Here is a 21,721-nt window from a genome sequence, read left to right on the forward strand (position 1 = left end):
ATTGTCCACGTTGCGTTGCTGGAACACTGTTCCATACCAGCTCCGGCTGATATTCCACTGCATGCGCTGTTCTTCTTACTGTGAAGGCTACATTCAGTTATGTTTTCTAGGCTATGCACACGAGTAACAAGTCACTAAGTCTTATAATATGCCCAAGATGTCATGGTTTATCTCAATGGCTATCGCCACGGGTGTTCAACGCCTATAAGCATAATAAGGTACCCCAGTTGCAAAGCAAATTCGACATGGAACCATTCCACATCCTACTTGCAAGCTGGTGTTCAGATTCCGGGATATCACGGCGGTCATACCAGTCTCTTCTGAAAATTCTCGAGAGTCTTGATGATGTAGGACCGATTCTAAGACTGCCGAGGACTCTTCAGACCTTGAGTAAAAACTTCAAAGGTCAATTTCAGAGAGTACCTGAACGGCGTGTGCAAATTCCCGTGGTCTCCGCTAGACTCCCCACATTTTCTGCTGAGGAGCAAAGACTTGCAAGTCCTGCTAATCTCTACCAGTGCTTTCTGAAGTCTGTCGTGGGCTCTCTGGCCCCTCTCCATCGGAGTCAGTCAGACGTGGGGTCTAGCCTATCTTGACGAATATTAGGATACGGATTGAATCTCCACGGTTTGCCTGCGCCGATGCTGAAGCTTGCTGTGGCCCATGTTTCACTCAACACGATACCGGATGTCTATTATCAAAATAAAAACAGCGATCATAATAACCTCATCATCTGATACATGCAAATAGGTGGCTCAGTTTAATCCGAATCTGCAGTCTTCCGGGTTCAAGAGTGAGCCACAAGCTCAAAGAGGCAACACGTACGCGGACTCCCTTGGTGAGCCAGCAGATGTTAAGATAATGCACGCAAATACCATCATGCAGAGCACTGTGAGCACCTGGCCCCCGCAAACGTCCTTGTAATGGAATTTAAAATATCAAGGTTTAGACTAATATTTACTTCATGCAGTGATAGATGAGGAGTTCAAAATCATGGCACCTCCACTAAGATCCGCATATATGGACCATACCTAGGCAATAAGACAGCACGAATMGAGATAAACCCTCATACTACCTCACCGTATAGCACTAGAGGAACATATCGCAGAGACTTGTATTGAAATTTGAAGAGTCGCCCAGACTTTATCCACAGCGTGGCAATTCTGCGGGCGACACTATAAGCTCTGGCTTTATACCGACGTTGACATTGATATGGTATCAAGCACTAGCCTTGGGCTTTCCCATAACGGGAACACCGAAGAAAAAGAAAATAATGGCTGTCAGGAGATAAGAGCACCCCGTCCCCAGTAGAGGACATGCTCTCACATCTCTTTGACAAATCCAACCTCCACCACCCGATCAGCCCGGACATTCAGATGCTGGATCTTGGTCCTGCTCGCGTCTCGCATCCAGAGGAATGCCATCAGTACCATCCGACGAAAGAAATTGGTCTCCCTTGCAATACGAAGCTGCTCCTTGCCCACTATATAGATAACCTGCGACTTCCACGCACGATGAAGAGGGYCAGTCTCCTTGTGCGCGTCTGCCGAATTGACAGACCCGGTTTCTCGAGCCAGAAATTCTCGGGTCTGATCCAGCACCATGATTCCCAGGTCCGGGGTGATGACCTCGTCCGTGTAGCCGTGGCGAACAATAAGCCTGAAGCAGTTCGGGAGAGGTTGCTTTCCTCCCTTAGTGCCATATGTGTGGCAGCGCATGACCGTGTACCTCTCGCTAGGCGCGACGGTCGGAACGGACAAGGGCCGTAAGTGAAAGAACGCGGACACCTCCGGCGAGGCGCCAAACTTTTGGATGAAATGGAGGAAGACCGCTGGGGTGGTGGCAGAATTGCCAGATTTATCGAAGAAGATACCGAGCCCGCTGATGGGGGTGATGGTGGAGCCGCCTAGGTCCGGATGGAGAATGAGCTGGTTGTCGCGCAAGAGCGTCGTCCGGGACAGTGGCACATTGTCAGATTCCTCGACAGTCCATTGTTCGTCTTTGCCGTACCGCCACAGCACGAAGATTGAGGGTCAAGGCGACTGCAAGTATTAGGGTGAACCAAGCACCGTGCGGAACTTTGCTCAACGCGGCGGAGAGGAACATGCCATCCCACAGGGCGAAGACGATGAAGACCGGCAGAACAAGGTAGATGGGCAGTCTCCACACGATGAGCGCAACTACTGTCACCATGCAGGTAGTGAGGAAGGACACGAGAATGACGCAAGCACCGTACGCTTCTCCCAAGGCAGTTGTCTAAAGCATCATGAGTCGGTCGCATCAATAAAGATATCAGGGGGCTTACGTTGTTGTACACAGCAGTCACGACGATCGTGCCGATCATCATGAGCCAATTGGCGATGGGGATGTAGACCTGGCCATGGAATATCTTTAAGACGTGATAGATTTTGACTTGGGGGAAGTAAGAAAGCTTCATGATTTGCGACAGAAGCTACAGCATTGGTTAGAATTAGTCGGAGACAAGGGGCCTAACAGTCATACCTGGAATGAACCGGTGATGACAGCCTGACTGGCGACAATGCAGGCAAGGACGGCGACCACAAGACTCGGGTACAGCATGCCTGGCGGAACAGTGAGAAAGAACGGATTGGCGTATGCACTGGGGACACGGCTGATATGAGCGCCTTGTCCAACATACTGGTCATGGCCATTAGCATCATACAATCGCATGCAAGGGTTCGGTACAGGGACTCGAGCACAGGCCGAAATCATGAGGCACGGGTATACAAAACAGAGCCAGGAAATCTGCACAGCCCTAAGCGAAGAATCAGCATCAGGTTCTTCGCAACTTATGCAAAGACCAAAGACAATACCGCTTGCTAAAAGCACCGCGATCCGCGAACAATGTTTCAACACCCGTAAAGGCAAGCAAGATGCCACCAAGCTGCAGCCAGCCAGCACGCCCGTTTCGCACCAAGAAAGCTCCGGCAAAGTAGGGCGAGAAGCCTTTCAGGACAGGTGCATCGTACATGGCAAGGTTCTAGAATAGGTTAGTGATAGCCAGTTAGGCTAATATCGTTGAATGTACGTATATTCCGAAACTCAGGTTGAATAACAGCCAAACAATCACTATCGGTGCGAAGGTGTTTGCTATTTTACTCGTACCAAAGGGTTGGATTAAGAATACGACGACGAGGATGGCACAAGAAACGCCAACCACTGTCGAGGAAGAGAGGTTGGGATTGACGACGGTAATACTAGATAAATCAATGAACAGGTCATTCTTCTAGCAATATGAGACGCACCCTTGAATGGCCCCGAGAATTGACTGAGCCGGTGTCAAAACACCATCTGAAATCGAATCAGGACAAACTCAACGGCGTTCAACGAGGATACCTTACCTGCCAGCAGCAGTGAGACATCAAAGACCCCGACCACCTTGAACGTCCACTTGATGAACGTACTCCGCTCTATAACATTGCGAGCCACCAAGTTCGGCTTTTGTAAGTCATCCGTAGCATATCTTTGCATGCGAACCATATTATGATGACGAGGATCGCGGCGAACTAGATTGGCCTATTTTTCGAATGAGCACAGAACTTCAGTCGTCGATCAGGAAACCACAACATACGTAGCGGGAGATCAGGGAGTATAAGGCGAATGTACCACCCTCGCCCTCGTCGTCTGCGTTCAACACAATGCAAACATATTTGACCGTGACCATAATAGTGAGAGACCAGATAATCAAGGAAACCGCCCCGAGGACATCTTCACGACTCGGTTCACTACTGAATGTGGACGAGTAGACATAGAGCGGGCTGGTCCCAATATCTCCATAGATAACTCCGAGGGATTGGTATGACAGCCTGATCATTATCAGCGTTCAACATTATCCATTAGAGGTATAAGACAGGTTACAAACCAAGCTAGTGTCCATCCGCTGAACACCTGCGGGCCATCAGTATCCTGCAAGAACACATTTACACCATCACTCACCTGTTTCTTGTGAAAGTCCCTCTCGTCATAATCTCCTGCCTCGGTGACAGACGCTAGTTCAACATGACGCTAGTTCAACATCCCCGATCTTCGAGACCTTGCGCTGCAGAGGGTTTTCGTAATGTGCTGGCTGGGACGGGAACACGCCTCCTCCAGACGAAGCTGGGAAGGCAGCGTCAGTGTCGTCGCTCGATGTGTCTGCGTTTTCCATGGCAGCTGGATGCTTTTTCTGCGTATCAGTCAGAAATGGAAAGAGAGCTCGTCCTCGGCAGGGGAAGTGGGCTACCTTTTACGACCCCTGGAACGTCCAACATACTTGATTTTCGACTATCGTCTGGAAGCAAAAGTCCGAACCAGTATGCTAGCTTTGCCATTCTCGTCATAAACAGAAATAGGGTTCGGATATGCTCGGCCAGGTGAAATGAGAGTGGCAGCAGTGAGAGTTCTGGATAGTGGTGGATATTGGATGCGATAATCCCGCGTATTCCCACCCTACCATACAGAGCTCAATGACAAAGTTTTGCGGTAAAATTATCCTGACATCGGCTACTTCAATTGATAGAGATAAGGCTATTTCAGCAAGCAAGAGCGCCAATGCCATGCGCACACCTGCAAGATCCACGCGGAGGCTAATTGTATGAGGCAATTGTCTCCTCCACACAGATTTCATCCGCATATCTTCTTGATCCCGGCAGTGCCTCATGCTTTTGAACATCAAAATGACGGGCAGATTCTGTTCCTGATAAGGCCTCCAAAGCTCTTTCCCCATTATTCGGGGTTTGCATTAACTCAGCAGCAAGTTGAAATAATGGACGAATCATCCTCCCATTCTTCAGTTGCAGTACCGTCCGTGGCTACCAATCTCCGTCTCTGGGTGATTTGATATAGCTTTCCTCTCCAACATATTACAAATGAATGGCGTTATGCTTCCATGGATCTTCCGATTCTGATGAGACGGGTGCCTGGCTACGGTCTTCCGTACGAAAACATTACCATCGGAAAGGAAAACTCGTCGAAATGTTGTGTTTATGACCCTTAACCCAACTCTCGAAGCGACCCATGTTGGAACCAAGTCCCCTTTGCTAGCAGCTTGCCGCAAACACGTGGCTATGCGGAGTATAGTTTAGATGGATCTGGCTCACCACTCGCTCACTATCACGGTCCACTTCTTCGGCCTACCAGCCAAATGAGTGGTGCATCGGCCCCTGATTGATGGCCCCATAAGCGAAGTGTCCGCCTACTGCATAGACCGAAGCATACTGTGGAGTGTTCTTTCGTGTATAATGACCTGTAGTTCACTTCGTCTCGTCATTGAGATGGTTTTCGTAGCATCCTAGGCTATCGTCAAAGCCGTAGGGCATGACCACTTCTCGAAATGCGTTCTGAAGCATACACCGGGAATTGTCAGGACATGATCGTCGAATGCATTCGAAAATGATAAGAACAGCACAGAAAGAATCTATAATGCTGCAGGAAGATGTCCTCATCCATTATAATCGAGGCTATGTATCAATGTACCATCAATATACCTCATCTCAAGATATTGATTCTCCTCATTTCGCTTCCTCCAAGGCATCATTCCCCCGAACCCATTCAGCGAATTCCTTMCTCTTCGTCTAGTACTGCATCAGCCCAGGTCAAACTGACATGAAAAGGAAAGTCAACTCACCCTGATATCCCAGAAACTGTATCGCTCCTCCAGCCGCAGATAAGGATTCCTGGCGCCGCCTTCCCTCTCAATCTCCCCAGCCCATTCGCTCCAGCTAATCGGCTTGAGTTTCTCTGTGCCTAATACGAGGCCCGCGGAGACGATGACGAGTGACACCAAGGCCTCAATGACGATATCATGGGGAAGCGCGGTGGAGGCTGAGGAAAGGCGCACGTTACTGTATAGGACTGTGTGTTCGTGGGCGGAGTAGCCTCTGCAGATTTAAATTCAGTTTGTTAGTCTTCTGGAGTCGTTCGCGGGTCAAGAGATGTGGCATACGCATGTGCGAGCAGAACCAGCCCAAAGAGTGTGATTATTCGCGATATGAAGCCCATGGCGGCCGGTTTGGCGGGTTTCTCCCGACGAGGTCTGATTTATGGATAGGACGGCGGTCAATCAATGCAATCCAAGAATCCGTTTGGAAAGATGGAATGCAGCTAGTGCCTGCGTAGAATTGCAGTTCTCGGTGGATTAGACAGCTTCCATGTAAGGTACTGAGCTACGATGTTATCGACCAATTGTGCACTAGTTTGTACGGGTGACCGGAGGACCATGATATGCACTTAGGTACCTACAAAATATGGTGTGCTGGCCGCCAGCACCTAAGCTTGGCAAGACACCCATACATAGTAGTAGTATCAAAACAACACGCCGTAGCCTCTAGTGACTCGATCTATCATTATTTCTAAGAAAAAGCAATTTAGAGCCCCTTTTGATCCCTCGATATAAGCGGCGTTCGATGCAACTTTCCCATTCAATTCACCATATCTCCCTGCCTGCCTACCTCCTGCGTTGAGACCGCCTAAATGCAATCTAAGCCTAAGATGCCTCATCCAATAACCATACGGGTCCAAGCTTTAACTATGATAACCATTGGTGTTGATATCAAGGTGGTTGAAGCAAGCCTCGGTCTATCTCGTCAAACCATCCAATACTGGGTTAAAAAAGCTAGGGAGCGAGGCTACAATCCTGCGGTTGATCTACGTATTCTGCCGGAATATGTGGAAGATGGCAAACGTTCAGGCCGCCCGAAAAAAATCACTGATGAATCTACTGAGGAAGGTGTCCTTGAACCAGTTAGGGAAGATTCAAATGGGCAAGAGAAATCTTCTGAAATTCCAATGTTTGAAGCTGGTATCTCTTATTCTTCTAATTTACACATCCTGAAGCAAAATAGCTCAGAGCAACCAAACAAAAACTCAACCAGGGCTTGCTAATGATGTGAAGTAGGACCGGTTGCTATTTGCGCTGCCCACAAAGATTGAACCTTTGAGGACTGAAAGAATGTGATATTTGTGGGTGAAACGTCTGTTTCTCGTTACAGCAGCGCAGTTCCCGCATATTTGGCGTATGAAGATGATACCAATGATTCCAGGATTGTACAGCGGCGTTAAGAGGGAGTTTGCGATTTCGTGGTTTTGGTGTTTTCATACTTAGATAAGAAGCCAGTTGTAATAGATTACTTTCTAAATAGGCAGCTTGAGCCTATACCACCTAGGTGTACGAAAGGCAGTAGTATGGCGCGTATGAAAGTCCAAATTGGAAGACTTCCTGGCCGTGTGTCTACCTGAAGTGGAGGGCCAGCTGTAGTCCAACAGGGCAGGCTAAGATCCGACAAGTAATAACTACCACTTGTCTCGAATCGGGTCGTAATCATTTTCCTCTATATCAAGTTTACTGGCAAGTTCTACACTACAATGAGAACGAGAAGAATTGAATGTGGGTATTTTGTGCATTGGGTTTGATTTTCATCAAAACGACTGGAGACTGCTCCAGTCGACTTCTAGTTGTTTCATGACACTACAAGTCGCATAAATATTCCATCATCACACCGTTGGTCTTCATAACGGGCATTTCATTTACAGCTTCTGCATAGCGGCCTGTGAGGTAATGTCAGCATCTGTTGTCTCGGCGTCAGATCAAAGGTCGAAACTTACGACATCGGTGGACTGGACGTGGTCCTCATCCTCCTCAATCTGCTGCTGAAGCTCGTCCAGAGAAACCTTCTCGTCCTCAACGACAAGGTTGATCTGGAGCTTCTTGATACCGAAACCAACAGGAACCCACTTGTAGGCACCCCAGACAAGACCGTCCATCTCAATGGCCTTGACATTCTCGAGGAGCTCATCGAGGTTGGTCTCGTCATCTAAACAAGAGCAATTAGTTTCGCGTCAGAAATAGGAGACTACGAGCAGTCAAACATACCCCAAGGCTTAACCTCAAGAGTCACAATGGACTTGGCAGCAGGCTTGGCCTTGCCCTCCTTCTTCTTCTTGTACTCAGCAAGGCGAGCCTCACGAGCGGCAACAACCTCAGGGTCCTCCTCTTCCTCATCACTGCCGAAGAGGTCCATGTCGTCGTCCTCCTCAGCAGCGGGCTTGTCCTTGGGGTTGGTGGGCAGCTCGGTGGTCTCGGGGCCATAGGCAGTGTAGGCCTTAGAGGCATCACCAGGAAGGCTGGAGAACTCAGGCTCGAAAGAAGCAATGTGCTTGTACCAGCGAGCAACGTGAGGGTACTTCTCAGCGTCAGGGGCGCCAGAGAAGGCCTTGAAGGTCACAACATCGGCCTGGGAAGGAGCATTGCTATTTGTGTCATGTTAGCCAAACCGAACCTAGGTATTGCTTCTTTGAGCACAAGCTGTATTCGTCTCCAGAGCAGCACGCAGATTTTTCCTCGTAATCAGAAACGCGATTTCTCGCAATTGTTGTGTAGTCATCCAGCGGGGTCTTAATCCGCCTCCTAAACACGGACCAATTTCTTTTCATCATGCAATCGAGGTGAAGCTTGTGCGCGGGGGGAATACAATTTGATGAAGAAAGACCAAAAATTGTGAGTCTTACCCAACGATGTAGCTCCTGCTAGCCAGGTAGTTGTTGGCAACTGAGGGGCACCATTAGCTACTGACCAGAGGCAAAAGAATAAAAAGAAGACATACGGGTGAGGCCAGCCTCAGAGACGAAGTCGGTGAAACCCATTGTGATATGATATAGAGAATTGAAAAATATGTGTGTGGTTAGAAATGAAGAGGGGAAAGAAGAAGCAATAAATAGGAGAGGGGTGAGGTGTCCAGTAGAAGAAGTTTTTTTCTCCCAAGGAGGGTCCTGGGCAAAAGCGGGTTAGGTGCGAAAAAAGCCCCTCGATGGGGCAACACGTGATCTTGGAGCTGACGGAGCTTGGTCAATTCTGCTGGAGAGCTTCCGCCACTCACAGCGCTCAGAAAGGTGGAGCTTTCGAGAAGCATCAGGATGCTTCCAATGGATCACCTTCCATTGGGACCGTCGGGTACTGGGGGTATATAGGAAGTCACAGACTTATACATCTGGCGTTTAATTTTTATCTTGTACCTTACTGAAACCTACGATCGAAAATCGAATTCAGCTGCTCGTACTACCACCAAAACCGCCATGGCGTCGAGGCAGCTCGCTCGAGCCCGGCTTCTTCGAACGCCCGCTCTATCACCAAACCGTATATTCCGTCCTTCCCAGACATTACGCTGTCTCCCACAAACACAGTCTCTCCTGCCTAGAGCTTCCCTCACTGCCGCCCTGCAGTCAATATCTTCAATTCGCCACTATGCTAATGGACGACCGCATCCCCCCGGTGGTACACATCGAATGAATTTGGGCGGCGAGCCAGAGAAGTCGGCATTGGAACAATTCGGTGTCGATCTCACGGAGAAGGCCAAGAAAGGGAAACTCGACCCAGTTATTGGAAGAGATTCGGAAATCCACCGCACTATCCAAGTATTGTCGAGGAGAACGAAGAACAATCCCGTCCTCATCGGAGCGGCTGGTACTGGCAAAACTGCGATTCTGGAAGGATTGGCTCAACGAATTGTGCAGGGGGATGTTCCAGAAAGTATCAAGGACAAGCGTGTTATTGCCCTTGATCTTGGCTCGCTTATTGCTGGTGCAAAGTTCCGGGGTGACTTTGAAGAACGTCTGAAGTCTGTTCTCAAGGAAGTTGAAGACGCGCAAGGTGGCGTGATTCTCTTCATCGATGAACTTCATACCTTGCTTGGGCTAGGCAAGGCTGAGGGCAGCATCGATGCTAGTAACCTTCTCAAGCCAGCACTGTCCAGAGGTGATCTGCAGTGCTGTGGTGCCACCACTCTGAACGAGTACAGATTGATCGAGAAAGATGTCGCTCTGGCACGACGGTTCCAACCCATCCAAGTTGGCGAGCCGTCAGTCGCCGCTACGATTTCCATCTTGCGTGGTATCAAGAACAAGTACGAAGTACACCACGGTGTGCGGATTACCGACGCAGCCCTAGTCGCCGCAGCAACGTACAGCAACCGCTACATCACTGACCGGTTCCTTCCCGACAAGGCTATCGATCTTGTTGACGAGGCAGCCTCGGCTCTGCGACTCCAGCAAGAGTCGAAGCCCGATGTGATCAGAGAATTAGATCGCCAAATTACTACTATTCAGATCGAGCTTGAATCTCTCCGCAAGGAGACTGACATCAGTAGTCGTGAGCGACGCGAAAAGCTGCAGGAGGACTTGAAGGCCAAACAAGAAGAATCTGCGAAACTCACCGAGGTTTGGGAGAAGGAGAAGGCAGAGATTGAGTCCCTCAAGCGCACTAAGGAAGAGCTTGAACGTGCTCGGTTCGAGCTCGACCAAGCACAGAGGGAGGGTAATTTTGCGAAAGCTGGAGAGTTGAGATATTCAAAAATTCCAAGCCTTGAGGCGAAACTGCCCAAAGAGGGCGAAGAGGCGGCCGCGGGAGGGACGACGTTGATTCACGACTCTGTGACTCCGGATGATATCGCAAACGTCGTGTCTCGGACAACCGGCATTCCTGTCAACAAGCTTATGGCTGGAGAGGTGGAGAAGCTCATCCACATGGAGGATACGCTTAGACAGTCGGTTCGTGGGCAGGACGAAGCTCTCACCGCCGTTGCAAACGCCGTACGGATGCAGAGAGCGGGTCTGAGTGGTCAGAATCGTCCGCTGGCGTCGTTCATGTTCTTGGGTCCTACTGGTGTTGGAAAGACAGAACTGTGCAAGAGGATGGCGGAGTTTTTGTTCTCGACTGAGACTGCCGTCTTGAGATTCGATATGAGCGAATTCCAGGAGAAACACACAATCAGCCGTCTTATCGGGTCACCTGCCGGATACGTCGGTTACGATGATGCCGGACAGCTCACGGAGGCTGTGAGACGGAAACCGTACGCAGTCCTCTTGTTTGACGAGTTTGAAAAGGCTCATCGCGACATCTCCGCCTTGCTGCTGCAGGTTCTAGACGAAGGCTTCCTAACGGATTCCCAAGGCCACAAAGTCGATTTCAGGAATACCCTCATAGTCTTGACTTCGAACCTCGGTGCCGACATCCTTGTTGGCACGAACCCATTGCATTCCTTCAAGGACTACGGCGATGCCGAACTCTCCCCTGACATCAAACAAGCGGTTATGGAAGTCGTGCAGGGTGCCTATCCTCCGGAGTTCCTCAACCGTATCGATGAGTTCATCATCTTCAAGAGACTTTCACGAGAGGCGTTGCGGGATATCGTTGATATCCGAATCAAGGAACTCCAGTCAAGGCTTGATGACCGCCGCATTGTCCTGCAAGTCAACAACGAGATCAAAGATTGGCTTTGCGAGAAGGGCTATGATCCCAAGTATGGTGCTCGGCCTCTTAATCGCTTGATAGCCAAGGAGATTGGTAATAGGCTCGCTGATAAGATCATTCGTGGTGAATTGACCTCGGGACAAACTGCCGTCATCTCGTTCAACGCGGACAAGACCGCGCTTGAAGTCGCAGCAGACGGTTCAAAGGAGGAAAAGGCATGATTTCTTTAACGGAGTTTACTTGTTTGTCAGTGTTGGTGTATCATCTGTGTGCATTTTTCTTGGCTGGCTCAAGATCTGGCGCCACTTGGCTTTGATGGAGTTTATATTTTCTGGATATGTACAATAGCATCTCCTCTTGTGTATATTAAATGAGTGACATGAACAAAAAATAATTGCATTAATGAATGGGATCTCTCGTGGTTCAAATTTGTAGCAATCAAGACCATATGAACCCTGGAAGCCTGAGGCTTGAGACTAGCCAACAATAGAGGCAGTTCAACGCCCCCTCAATCAATAATATCTCATCAGCGTCCGCAGCCTTAGAGAATCCTCGTCCAATATGTCATCTCAAACGAAGAGAAGACGCACAGCGTATCAGTCACACATTACACCACATTCTCGCAATTCGAGGAACAGCTGTACGGACGAATCGTTGCCCTTACGCCAAAGATCGAATATTTCAGACAATCCCAGCTCCAATTCGCGAAGAACTTCTGCATTAGGACCGCTTCATTTAAACAATAAAACGGATCACAGGCTCCGTAATAGCTCATTGGAGAGGTCATCCGACGACGATCTTGAGCAGGTCATTGTCGCAATTGATGTCCGAGAATCTGGTACCGTCGGTTGCTCTTACTACTCAGCTCAGGAAGAAAGACTCTACCTTTTAGGAGACATACGATCTTCAAGTAATGATGCCATTGGTAGCTGTTGGTCATGATCTTCCCATTCGGCCCTGAGGAGACCACTGACAACAGGCTAGTGATCGAACAGACGAAGCCCACTGTGCTCCTTACCTCAGCTCGCGTTGACTACTTGAATACAACACAAAGCTCAGAAAACGTTGGTATGCTAATTCTTGATAATGCTTGCGTTTACATATAGCTGAATGGCGGCTCTGTAGGAACTCATCTTTACCTGCCTTATCAACTCGATATACGCCCGTCACAAGAATTCAGCCATTCCAATGCTACGGCTAAATTGGCGGCTCTGGAAGTTGCGTCAGCTCATGAACAACGGATGAAGTTCTTTGTCCCTCATAATGGATTGATTGGCCCGGAGCAAATGGAGGCGGAGAGTCTGGGTTTTACACTTCAGGAGGGACGGCTTCTGCACATGGCAAGCTCCATCGATATGGAGAATACCGTCACCATAGGCTGTGCCGGGGCTGTCCTCGCATACCTCCAAAGGCGAAGAACTACCGACTCGATCACTACACTTGGGTCCACTGGATCATATCAAGTTCGCTCCGTCGAGATGTTCAGCCTCAAAGGAACTATGTAAGTCCTGGAAACTCAAGTCCCCGATTGCAAGATGCGCTCTGACAGTGTTCTAGGTTCATCAATAGAAGCACCTTACTTGCCCTGCAAATTATGGAGTCCGAATCGCACCCCAGTATGCTCAATCAAGGCCCCGGAAGAAAGTCACCAGCCTCGAAAGAAGGCCTCTCCATATATGGCTTGTTCCGGCGCTTCGCACATACTCCGCAGGGGAGAAACCGGCTGAGGCAACTGTTCCTTCGCCCGAGTGTCGAAATGAATGTCATCTGCGAGCGGCACGACTTCATCAGTGTCTACCTGAGGCAGGATAACTATAATGCTTTGAATAAAATTGTGAAGAGCTTGAAGCATATCAAAAACCTTCGGCCCGTGATGGTCAACCTCCGAAAGGGCATCAGTACTGGAAGTGCTAAGATCACCGGCTTCAAGACGACAGTTTGGGCTACACTACTTGCTGTACGCCAACCTATCGCTTACGCGCATTCTGTAAGGGCCTGGCTAATATGGCTCAGTTCGCCTTCTATGGCATTGATATTCATGACGCGCTCAAGGAGACATTCGGTGCAGATGCTCTAAGCTTGCGTACTCAGGTACGACTGTCTATGGAAATACTGCAAACATACTAACGAAAGTCCAGGCTCTTCGTGTATTTGAAGCATGTCAACTGTATCGAGTAGGAAGGATGATTCAGGAAATTGTATAACCCGTTCGGGGTCTGGGGGATACTCCAGCTAATTCCCTTTCCCAGGTCGACATTGATTGCTCAGAAGACCAAGGTAGAACTGTTGTGAAACCAGGTCTCGACCGAGGACTTGACCGGATGAAGGACACATATGACGGTTTGAACGATCTCTTGAAAGAAGTTGCGACAGAGATAGCAGCGACGATCCCCGAAAGCCTCGATATCGACGTGAACGTGATATACTTTCCCCAGCTCGGGTTCAATATTGCAGTCCCACTCAATGACAGGGGTGATGCAGCTTACAGCGGCATTGCTGATGATTGGGAGCTTATATTTGTTACTGAGAATCGAGCATACTTTAAGGATTTCAGAATGAGGGAGATGGATCAGAGCTTGGGTGACATATACGGGCTGATTTGCGGTATTCTACGAAGGATCTCCCTTACCGCGATGATGAGCTAACTTTCATGCTTCTCAAGAAAAGGAAATTGAGATTGTCTATGATCTTGCGCAGAAGGTTCTGCAATATGAGGATGTGCTCGTGCAAGCGTCAGATATGTGTGGCCAGCTCGACAGGTAATGCATTGACGCGCATATTGGTGATTTAGACTCATACTTTCAGTCTCCTTGCTATGGCTCAAGCGGCGAGTTTCTATAATATGGTTCGCCCCAGGATGGTGGAGGAGAATATGATCAGAATCAAAGGTGGCAGGTGAGATCGTTCTGGTAATGTATTATTCTAAATGGTTGACATATCGAAGGCACATACTTCAGGAGTTGACAGTCCCATCATACGTACCAAATGATACATTCTTAGTAGGGGGCAGCTGGGAGACTGGAAGTCCAGCCTCACAGGAGGCGCTGGAGAACCCCCATGGTCCAAGTATGCTTATTCTTACCGGTCCCAATTACTCTGGCAAAAGTGTCTATATGAAACAGGTATGGACCTCCAGTGAACATGTATCTGAGGCTTCAGCTGAGAGACAGGTTGCTCTCAACATATATCTGGCGCAAGTCGGAAGGTATGTGCTATAATCATACTAGGTGACAGCGAACTGATAGTAGCAGCTTCGTTCCAGCAGAGAAGGCGGAAATCGGAGTAACTGACAAGATTCTGGTGAGAATGAACTCCCAAGAGAGTGTGTCAAAGGTATGATTTCGTGACCTAGCAACGAGGATAAGCTGTTACGGGCTGCTGACTAGCACCAGATCCAGAGTACATTCATGAACGACCTTCAACAAATTTCCTTTGACCTGAAGCAGGTAACCGAAAGAAGCTTACTCCTAATCGATGAATTCGGCAAGGGAACCAACGAAAGCGGTTTGTATCTCCATTATCTCCAGAACTCTGCTAGAACTTAACTACGACTCGCAGATGGCATTGGCCTCGCCTGCGGGATACTCGAGCATTTGCTGAACCTTGAGGACGCACCAAAGGTCATCGCGGCAACGCATTTTCATGAAATATTCGAGAATGGATTCCTACAGCCAAGGCCTAGGCTCCAGCTTGGACATATGGAAGTTCGCATCTCTGGGGAGGCTCGCCACGTAGAAGACCAGATCACCTATCTCTATAAGTATGGTCCCGAATGAAGCTGGAGGCCAATGCAAAGATTTTACGTACGATATCTGATTCATGACGAGCACAGTTTTCGTCCAGGTCGTAGCAACAAAAGCTTCGGGACGATGTATGTGCCTCTCTAATATCGATCATACAAAGATACTTATTTGAGCAGCTGCGCAGCAATGAACGGGATAAGTCAAACGATCGTTGACCGGGCGAATGAACTCGCAGCTCTCTCTGCTCGCGGCGAAAACCTGATCGCGGCTTGTGCCACATTGTCGGCTGAAGAGACAGAGACTCTGGCTGAAGCGGTAGGATGATCTCATATCCATGGCGATGTGGAAGGCTGATGGTATTTTTCCTGAATCTAGGATGTTTTAGCGAGGCGTTTCCTGGGCTGGGATTTGTCGAACACTCGCGATGCTGACGGGCTGAGAGACATGCTCGTGTCCCTCTTTGCTATAACGGAAGAGTAACGTACGGTCCATCTCCTGGGGAGATAGCGCTGAAGTTTCATGGTATCAATTCAGTTTTACTTGAGGCGGTATTGTCTTACTTCGCTTTGTGGATACAGAGTATCATCACTGAGCATCTGATGGGAGGTGGAAAGGTGAAGAGGATGGGGATGCAGGAGGAAAGTAGAACATGAGAGATTGAAAGAGGTGTATATCATCAGATGGATTATATATGTACACGCAAACCCATATTTTAGAGAACACAATGAACGCCCGTTGTGCATGTATCCAAAGCGGAAAATTGAACGATGATCTATAGCTTGACACTCTTGACCAGGTTCTTCTTGATACCAGTAAGTTCACCACCATAGCCACCAGGACCTTCACCTCCCTTGTAAATCTGGCGGATACTGCCGAGCTTCTTCTTCTTCTCTTCAAACTTCTTCCTCTTCTTGACACGGGGGTTGCGGGAATCCTTATTGCGCTTCGGCGCAAGACCCTTATTCTTCTCGATCTGGTAGGTGATGGCACGTTTGCCGTCTGGTCCAATCTCCTCTTGGATCTCCACACGTCCGCCTTCGCGTGCTGCGGCCGCATAAGCCTCTGCGCGAGCCTTCTTTTCGTCCTTCTTCTGCTTGGTGCGGGCCGCGACCATATCGTAATACTCGTCATCGTCGGTTCCGGACCCGCCACCCCTGATCTGCTTGGCGAGTCTATGGTCTTCCTCATCACTGTCGCCGCCAAGCTGCTCCATCTTGTCTGGTCTTTGCTTACCACGCTTCTCGGCTTCAGCATTCAAGCGAGCTTGACGGTCCTTCAACCGCTCGCGATAAGGCAGATCTGCATCACCACCAGCGTCTCGACCAGCTGCACTGCGCTTGTTGGCCTTCTGTGCAAGCTGGGAGGTGTAGAAACGCAGCGAGCGTTTCTGCCTGGCTTTTTCTTCGGCCTCCTTGGCGGTAAGAGCATCCTCATCACCAAAGTCGGAGTCTTCGGCGTCCCGTGCCGACTTGGTTTTCTGGCTCTTGCGCTTTTTGACGGGCTCTGTGACGAGTTTCGAAAGATCTGCAAGGTTCGCTTCCGTCTCGCGTAGCTTCTCTGCTCTGCGGGCTTCAGCTTCCGCCTGTGCTGCCTCGGCTGCGCGCTGGGCTTTAGATAGTTTCTTTTCGTTCTTCCTCTTCTTTTTCGGTTCCTGCTCTTGCTTTGTCTTCTGGACTTGCTCCTTGGTTGTCGATAGAGGGGCATCTGAGTGCTGCTTGCTCTTTTGCTTCTTCGTAGCATCCTCCTTGGGGATTTCGGGAACGGAGAGATCCTTGACCGTCTCCCAGAGCTTTCTGAACTTGACTAATGACCCCATGACTGGGTGTGCTCGTAGTTGAGCAGGCGGCAGAGGAGATGGTTTTCCAGATGCGTCCTGAGAAGACGATAAGAGCATGAAGTACATGCTAATCGCTCCTAGGTAAGCCGACAGAGCACGAAACTTGATAACGGGAGCCGGAGCTGGTCCCAACATCTCTTCCTCGTCTTCCGGCGCCTTCACGGCTTTGGCAGCTTTTTCGAGTTCGGCATGTTTTGCTTGAAGATCGACAAAGTCTTTCGCCAACGGCTCGAACTCAGGATATCTCGTCTTTAGGATTTTCAGCTTCTCATCTGTGCTCATCTCGTCCGTGATCTCCACCTGCGGAAGAACTTCCGTTACCACACCAGCCTCATCTTCTGCGTCTTCCTTCTTGTCAGATTCAACCCATTCCGTTTCGTCGAAGCCAAAGTCTTCCTCGTTCATGGCTTGTAGGTGCTTCTGTTGGAGTCGCTTTGCTTCCGCCTCTTCTTCGAGCGCATCAGCTTCGGTCTCAATTTGGTCGGCGTTGTAAAGATCCTTCTTGGACGTTCCCCACGCCGCAATGCCCTCCTCATCTTCTGAAGCATTCGAGCCAGGACTATCGCCACGGCGGGACTTTTTGGCTTTGGATGAACCCATCTCCATGTCATCATAATCCTCATCCTCATCTTCATAAGCATCTTCATCGTAATCCTCCTCGTCGTCTAGGTCGTCTTCTTCCATAGACTCGTAGCCCATGATCTCCTCGTCGGATGGCTGAAGCGCTTCCTCTATAGGACACAAAGTCAGGAAAAGACAGGACGAATGTAAGATGCAACTAGTCAGACAAACCTTGCTCTGCCATTTTCCTCCGTCTCTTTGCCTCCGGGGCTTCTTCCAGCAAAATGTGGTCGCGGCCCGTTTGGAATTCATCCTCGGAATCGTCGAACCTTTCCTCGAAAGCAAACTTTGTGCGCTCAGTCTCCTGAGCAGAGTTCTGCTTTGCAGGGCGACCGCCCGCCTTCCTTTTCTTGGCCATTTTCGAGGAAAATTGACGACGTGGGCTTATTCTGACCAAGATCGACTCTATCGAGTTGATAACTCTTGCGATAAAATTTTGGGATTTACCTCTCACCGCCGTCGCGGCGCTAAACTACGTCAAGTATGTTTGTTTTATTTGTCCATTTACCGATCGATACGAGCGGGACATTGTTCGATGGTACGAACCCGTCGAGGAGCTGGTATCGGCGAGTACGGGAATTTTTGCCTCAGGTATCCGGGAACTTTTGTTGTGAGCTCCTCCTTCACAAGTTGGGAAGCGACGACCCTCAGGCAGGAGCCCGCTAAACTAATCATTGTTTATAGCCACTTTCTTCTTCCTCTTCCTGCGTTTTCCTCACTTGTTTCTATTCTCATGTCTCAAATTCATTCGTTTATACCCTCTAACTCTTCACCCGCTACATTGGGAATTTCACTCATTCTCTGCGGTCTTATCGTATATAGCGTATCGAAAATGTTCGGCTTTCGAACAAACCATTTCCCCGTTGAGGGTCGGGTACGCTGGGGACTCTCATTTTAGACCGTGCGGCATGCTGAACATTTCTCTGCAGACTATTGTTGTCACTGGTGGTTCCGATGGAATGGGCAAGGCTGTGGCGTGCCAACTCGCTGAAAAAGGTGCCAACGTCGTTATCGTGGCCCGCACCGTCCATAAGCTCAGAGAAGCTCTGGAGGCCATTAAGGTAGACAGACTCCCAGTCTCTGCCCTCAACCTATGGCGCTCACATCAGTGCAGGGAACCGCCAAAGACATCAAGAAACAAAGATTCCACTATATCAGTGCCGACTTGACAGATGCCGCAGAATGCGAGCGTGTTATTGCCGAGGTCACTGAATGGAATCATGGTCTCGCTCCAGATGTCGTTTGGTGTTGCGCTGGCTACTGTGAGCCTGGTTTCTTCGTCGAAACGCCGGTGAACACACTGCGAAACCAGATGGACACCGTATATTGGACCGCTGCGAATACAGCACATGCGACTCTCAAGAGCTGGCTCCAGCCCGTTACCCCCAGCCAGCAGGTACCGTTGCCTCAGAGACATCTTATCTTCACCTGTTCGACTCTTGCTTTTGTCTCCATTGCGGGATACGCTCCCTATTCTCCGGCCAAGGCCGCGATTCGATCTCTGGCCGATACTCTGAGTCAAGAGATTGAGGTGTACAACGGTGCTCGGGCAGCGAGAGCCAGAAATGCAGCTCCGCCGGCCGATGTTAAGATTCACACTATCTTTCCCATGGGTATTCTCAGCCCCGGGTTTGACAACGAGCAAGAACTCAAGCCTCAACTTACAAAGGAACTGGAAGCTGCCGACAAGCCACAGCGTCCGATTGAAGTCGCCAGGGCATCGATTCAAGGCTTGGAGAAAGGTGACTACTTGATTACTACGATGTTTGTGGGCCACATTATGAAAGCGAGTGCTCTTGGTGCCAGCCCTAGGAATTCGCTCATCGGCGATACTCTGACCAGCTGGCTCAGTAGCCTGGTATTCCTGCAGGTGATTCCAGATCTCCGAAAGAAGGCTTTCAATTGGGGCTTGAAGAACGGTGTTCCATCATCTCAGTCGAAGTAGGAGTTTGGTGTGGTCATGTTCCTATTGTGCGGTGTATTCTTAGATACCCTCGAGCATTTTGCTTCGTCTCTTATCGTTATTTGTGATGGTCCTGTTAAGCCTCAGAGAACTGATGAAATGAAATTAGTAATATTATTCTCTTCTACTTGCTAATTGCTCATCGCCTGGTTTGATTGTTCAATTATACTCTTGTGCCATCTTCGGACTTTTGCAACTCATTAAACGAACGCCATACAGGAGCCAAGCACATCAGTCTTCTCATTAGTTACCTCGTAAAGCTATAGAAAGCTTGGTGGAATGATTGGATGGAAAGAAGAATTATGGCGACGAGTCCTAAGATAGCTGCTCAGAATGAGGATTTTGACGATCACGGGGAAGCAATATATATACAGTCTTGATGTGGATAACAGCGTCCTTTTCATTGTTTGTCCTTACCTGAATATGGTCTTCGAACGATCGGATCGCTACCTTCATGTTAAAAGGTCCCATTTTCCAATCACTAAGACGTCGTCAATTTAGCAAGCATAACAATTGCATTGTTCTACTTTCCTGCATTCCTGTAGATGATTGCTTTGCTGACAGTGACGTAAAGCTTATCAGGATCTCCGCAACCAGCCAAACTTGTGCCCTACTTAGTATCAAGTTGCAAACCCCAGCCACAAATATCGCCTTGTCAGACACACCTGCAAGTTGCAGGCAGGAGATTGCACATTCTACAAAATTACTTCAGTTACAAACCTTTGAATATGCAATTGTTGAATCAAAAAAGCACATCTAACACTTATACCGAAGGCTAATGCGCAGATCGCAAACAAGATGGATGCGCTCTTCTCCCTACCTGTCCTTTCGCTATTTCTCATTCCTACGATTTCCTCGTACAGCACAAGCCTCAACTTGTTATTCTTCTTTATGACATGGTCGACCCTTGTGCTGTCGCATCCTCCTCTCAGGGTTGAATTGTTCGGTACCGTGGCCGTGCGACTCTTTTTTTACGTCTTTCCCTCTGTCCTCTTCTTCCTGTTTGACGTCTTGACACCCTCCGCAGCGGTGGTGATCAAGGCGCATGGAGAGTTTGGTCTCCCTGCCGGAAGCAAGCGCAGCAAAATCCGAGCAAAGGACTTCAAAATCGCGGGATGGGCGCTGGCCAACCTTGCTTTGAGCATCGCCGCGCAGGCCGCCATTGAGGTCGTTCGCACCAAGGTGCTCGGAATGCGCAGCGCTCTTAAAGTGTCCATGAGACTGCCGATGCCATGGGAGATTGTCAAGGATTTGTTCCGAGGTTTGTTCGGGAGAGAGGTGAGTGGTCTCCCGTCCTTTTGGATGGATAAGCTCTGTGGCCTGAGTTGACCCGTTCTGCGACGCTGTAGATCCTCGCATACGCTGTCCATCGCTACGCCCTCCACTCCAAGCAATATAGTGTCGCAAAGTACCATGAATCATGGTATCATTCACTGCGCGCACCGTTTCCCCTCACTGCGCACTATGATCACCCCATCGCATACCTCCTCGTTAACTTCATCCCAACATACGCGCCTGCCATGCTCTTCCGCCTCCACATGCTCACCTACCTCCTCTACCTGTCTATAATATCCATTGAGGAGACATTCGCCTTCTCCGGGTACTCTGTGATGCCGACGAGTTTCTTCCTGGGCGGCATTGCGCGTCGCACGGATGTGCATTTGCTAAGTGGGGCGGAAGGGAATTTCGGGCCTTGGGGTATTCTGGACTGGATGTGTGGGACGACTGTCGGCGATGGTGAGGATGGAACGGGTAGTGTTATAGATGATGCGCAGAGTCAGCTTAGCGCTAGCCTGGGCCAGGAGGGGGATATCGATGAGAAGATTCGGAGGGCTGTGGAGGAGTCTACGAGAAGGTTTAGGGATGGGAGTCGTCGTCGGTTGCGGAGAAGGCAGAGGGATGATTAATTCTGGGGTTTGTGGGTTCATGAGGTCATGGTTTTCTGTATGGATTTATGATTATATGGTATGGGTGCGATGTCACTTTTATGTTTTGGATTTGGATGCTTGATGATGCGGTGGCATGGGCTACTACTCCGTACAGACTGTTGCGCTGGCGTTCTCGAGGCAGTTTTAAAGCGAGTATCCTCGTTGTAAGGTCGCAATCGCATGTTCCTTGGGACTGATACCCGCTGTGAGTGATGTCGCTTGGGCTTTTGATAGAAAAATGAGATGGGGATGTGCACGAAGCTGAAGTTGGAAGTTGGAACAGAACCTAACAGTCCCTAATTTTGGATCTCGACCTGACCCCGGAAATGAGAGATGTATCATACTTAACATAAAACGATAACGCCCAGCCTAGTCTTTTCAAGGGCA

The 21,721-nt window shown here is 49.3% G+C and overlaps 8 protein-coding genes across 8 annotated transcripts; 4 read left to right on the forward strand and 4 right to left on the reverse strand.

Moving 5' to 3' along the window:
- Window positions 1–1,322: 1,322 nt before the first annotated feature.
- On the reverse strand, window positions 1,323–4,168 carry Asppvi_002741 (uncharacterized protein; the record flags this gene model as incomplete). The annotated part of the gene is made up of 11 exons (XM_043298722.1): window positions 1,323–1,979; window positions 2,011–2,256; window positions 2,306–2,452; window positions 2,503–2,776; window positions 2,835–3,001; window positions 3,149–3,218; window positions 3,267–3,312; window positions 3,363–3,537; window positions 3,593–3,827; window positions 3,884–3,996; window positions 4,055–4,168. 11 exons carry the CDS (start codon window positions 4,166–4,168, stop codon window positions 1,323–1,325), a joined length of 2,244 nt encoding a protein of 747 aa, XP_043154657.1.
- A 1,342-nt stretch (window positions 4,169–5,510) lies between these two features.
- Asppvi_002742 (membrane magnesium transporter family protein) lies at window positions 5,511–6,000 on the reverse strand (the record flags this gene model as incomplete). The annotated part of the gene is made up of 3 exons (XM_043298723.1): window positions 5,511–5,573; window positions 5,627–5,879; window positions 5,945–6,000. 3 exons carry the CDS (start codon window positions 5,998–6,000, stop codon window positions 5,511–5,513), a joined length of 372 nt encoding a protein of 123 aa, XP_043154658.1.
- Window positions 6,001–7,524: 1,524 nt separating this feature from the next.
- On the reverse strand, window positions 7,525–8,640 carry Asppvi_002743 (translation elongation factor 1 subunit beta; the record flags this gene model as incomplete). Its single annotated transcript, XM_043298724.1, has 5 exons — window positions 7,525–7,545; window positions 7,603–7,811; window positions 7,871–8,247; window positions 8,506–8,545; window positions 8,601–8,640. The coding sequence occupies 5 exons, from the start codon at window positions 8,638–8,640 to the stop codon at window positions 7,525–7,527; spliced, it is 687 nt and encodes a 228-aa protein (XP_043154659.1).
- Window positions 8,641–9,069: 429 nt separating this feature from the next.
- Window positions 9,070–11,463, forward strand: hsp78 (chaperone ATPase HSP78; the record flags this gene model as incomplete). The annotated part of the gene is made up of 1 exon (XM_043298725.1): window positions 9,070–11,463. The coding sequence occupies one exon, from the start codon at window positions 9,070–9,072 to the stop codon at window positions 11,461–11,463; it is 2,394 nt and encodes a 797-aa protein (XP_043154660.1).
- A 717-nt stretch (window positions 11,464–12,180) lies between these two features.
- Asppvi_002745 (MutS family protein MSH5) lies at window positions 12,181–15,465 on the forward strand (the record flags this gene model as incomplete). Its single annotated transcript, XM_043298726.1, has 15 exons — window positions 12,181–12,310; window positions 12,368–12,743; window positions 12,800–13,199; window positions 13,256–13,333; window positions 13,492–13,846; window positions 13,905–14,001; window positions 14,048–14,137; window positions 14,187–14,364; window positions 14,413–14,447; window positions 14,494–14,575; window positions 14,635–14,746; window positions 14,801–15,002; window positions 15,075–15,113; window positions 15,162–15,300; window positions 15,361–15,465. 15 exons carry the CDS (start codon window positions 12,181–12,183, stop codon window positions 15,463–15,465), a joined length of 2,418 nt encoding a protein of 805 aa, XP_043154661.1.
- Window positions 15,466–15,757: 292 nt separating this feature from the next.
- Asppvi_002746 (something about silencing 10 family protein) lies at window positions 15,758–17,801 on the reverse strand (the record flags this gene model as incomplete). Its single annotated transcript, XM_043298727.1, has 2 exons — window positions 15,758–17,553; window positions 17,615–17,801. The coding sequence occupies 2 exons, from the start codon at window positions 17,799–17,801 to the stop codon at window positions 15,758–15,760; spliced, it is 1,983 nt and encodes a 660-aa protein (XP_043154662.1).
- Window positions 17,802–18,275: 474 nt separating this feature from the next.
- On the forward strand, window positions 18,276–19,388 carry ksrA (3-dehydrosphinganine reductase; the record flags this gene model as incomplete). The annotated part of the gene is made up of 3 exons (XM_043298728.1): window positions 18,276–18,317; window positions 18,373–18,504; window positions 18,558–19,388. 3 exons carry the CDS (start codon window positions 18,276–18,278, stop codon window positions 19,386–19,388), a joined length of 1,005 nt encoding a protein of 334 aa, XP_043154663.1.
- An 816-nt stretch (window positions 19,389–20,204) lies between these two features.
- On the forward strand, window positions 20,205–21,313 carry Asppvi_002748 (sterol desaturase family protein; the record flags this gene model as incomplete). Its single annotated transcript, XM_043298729.1, has 2 exons — window positions 20,205–20,684; window positions 20,756–21,313. The coding sequence occupies 2 exons, from the start codon at window positions 20,205–20,207 to the stop codon at window positions 21,311–21,313; spliced, it is 1,038 nt and encodes a 345-aa protein (XP_043154664.1).
- Window positions 21,314–21,721: the final 408 nt, after the last annotated feature.

Source organism: Aspergillus pseudoviridinutans, assembly GCF_018340605.1.
Source record: "Aspergillus pseudoviridinutans IFM 55266 DNA, scaffold_2, whole genome shotgun sequence".
NCBI lineage: Eukaryota > Fungi > Ascomycota > Eurotiomycetes > Eurotiales > Aspergillaceae > Aspergillus > Aspergillus pseudoviridinutans.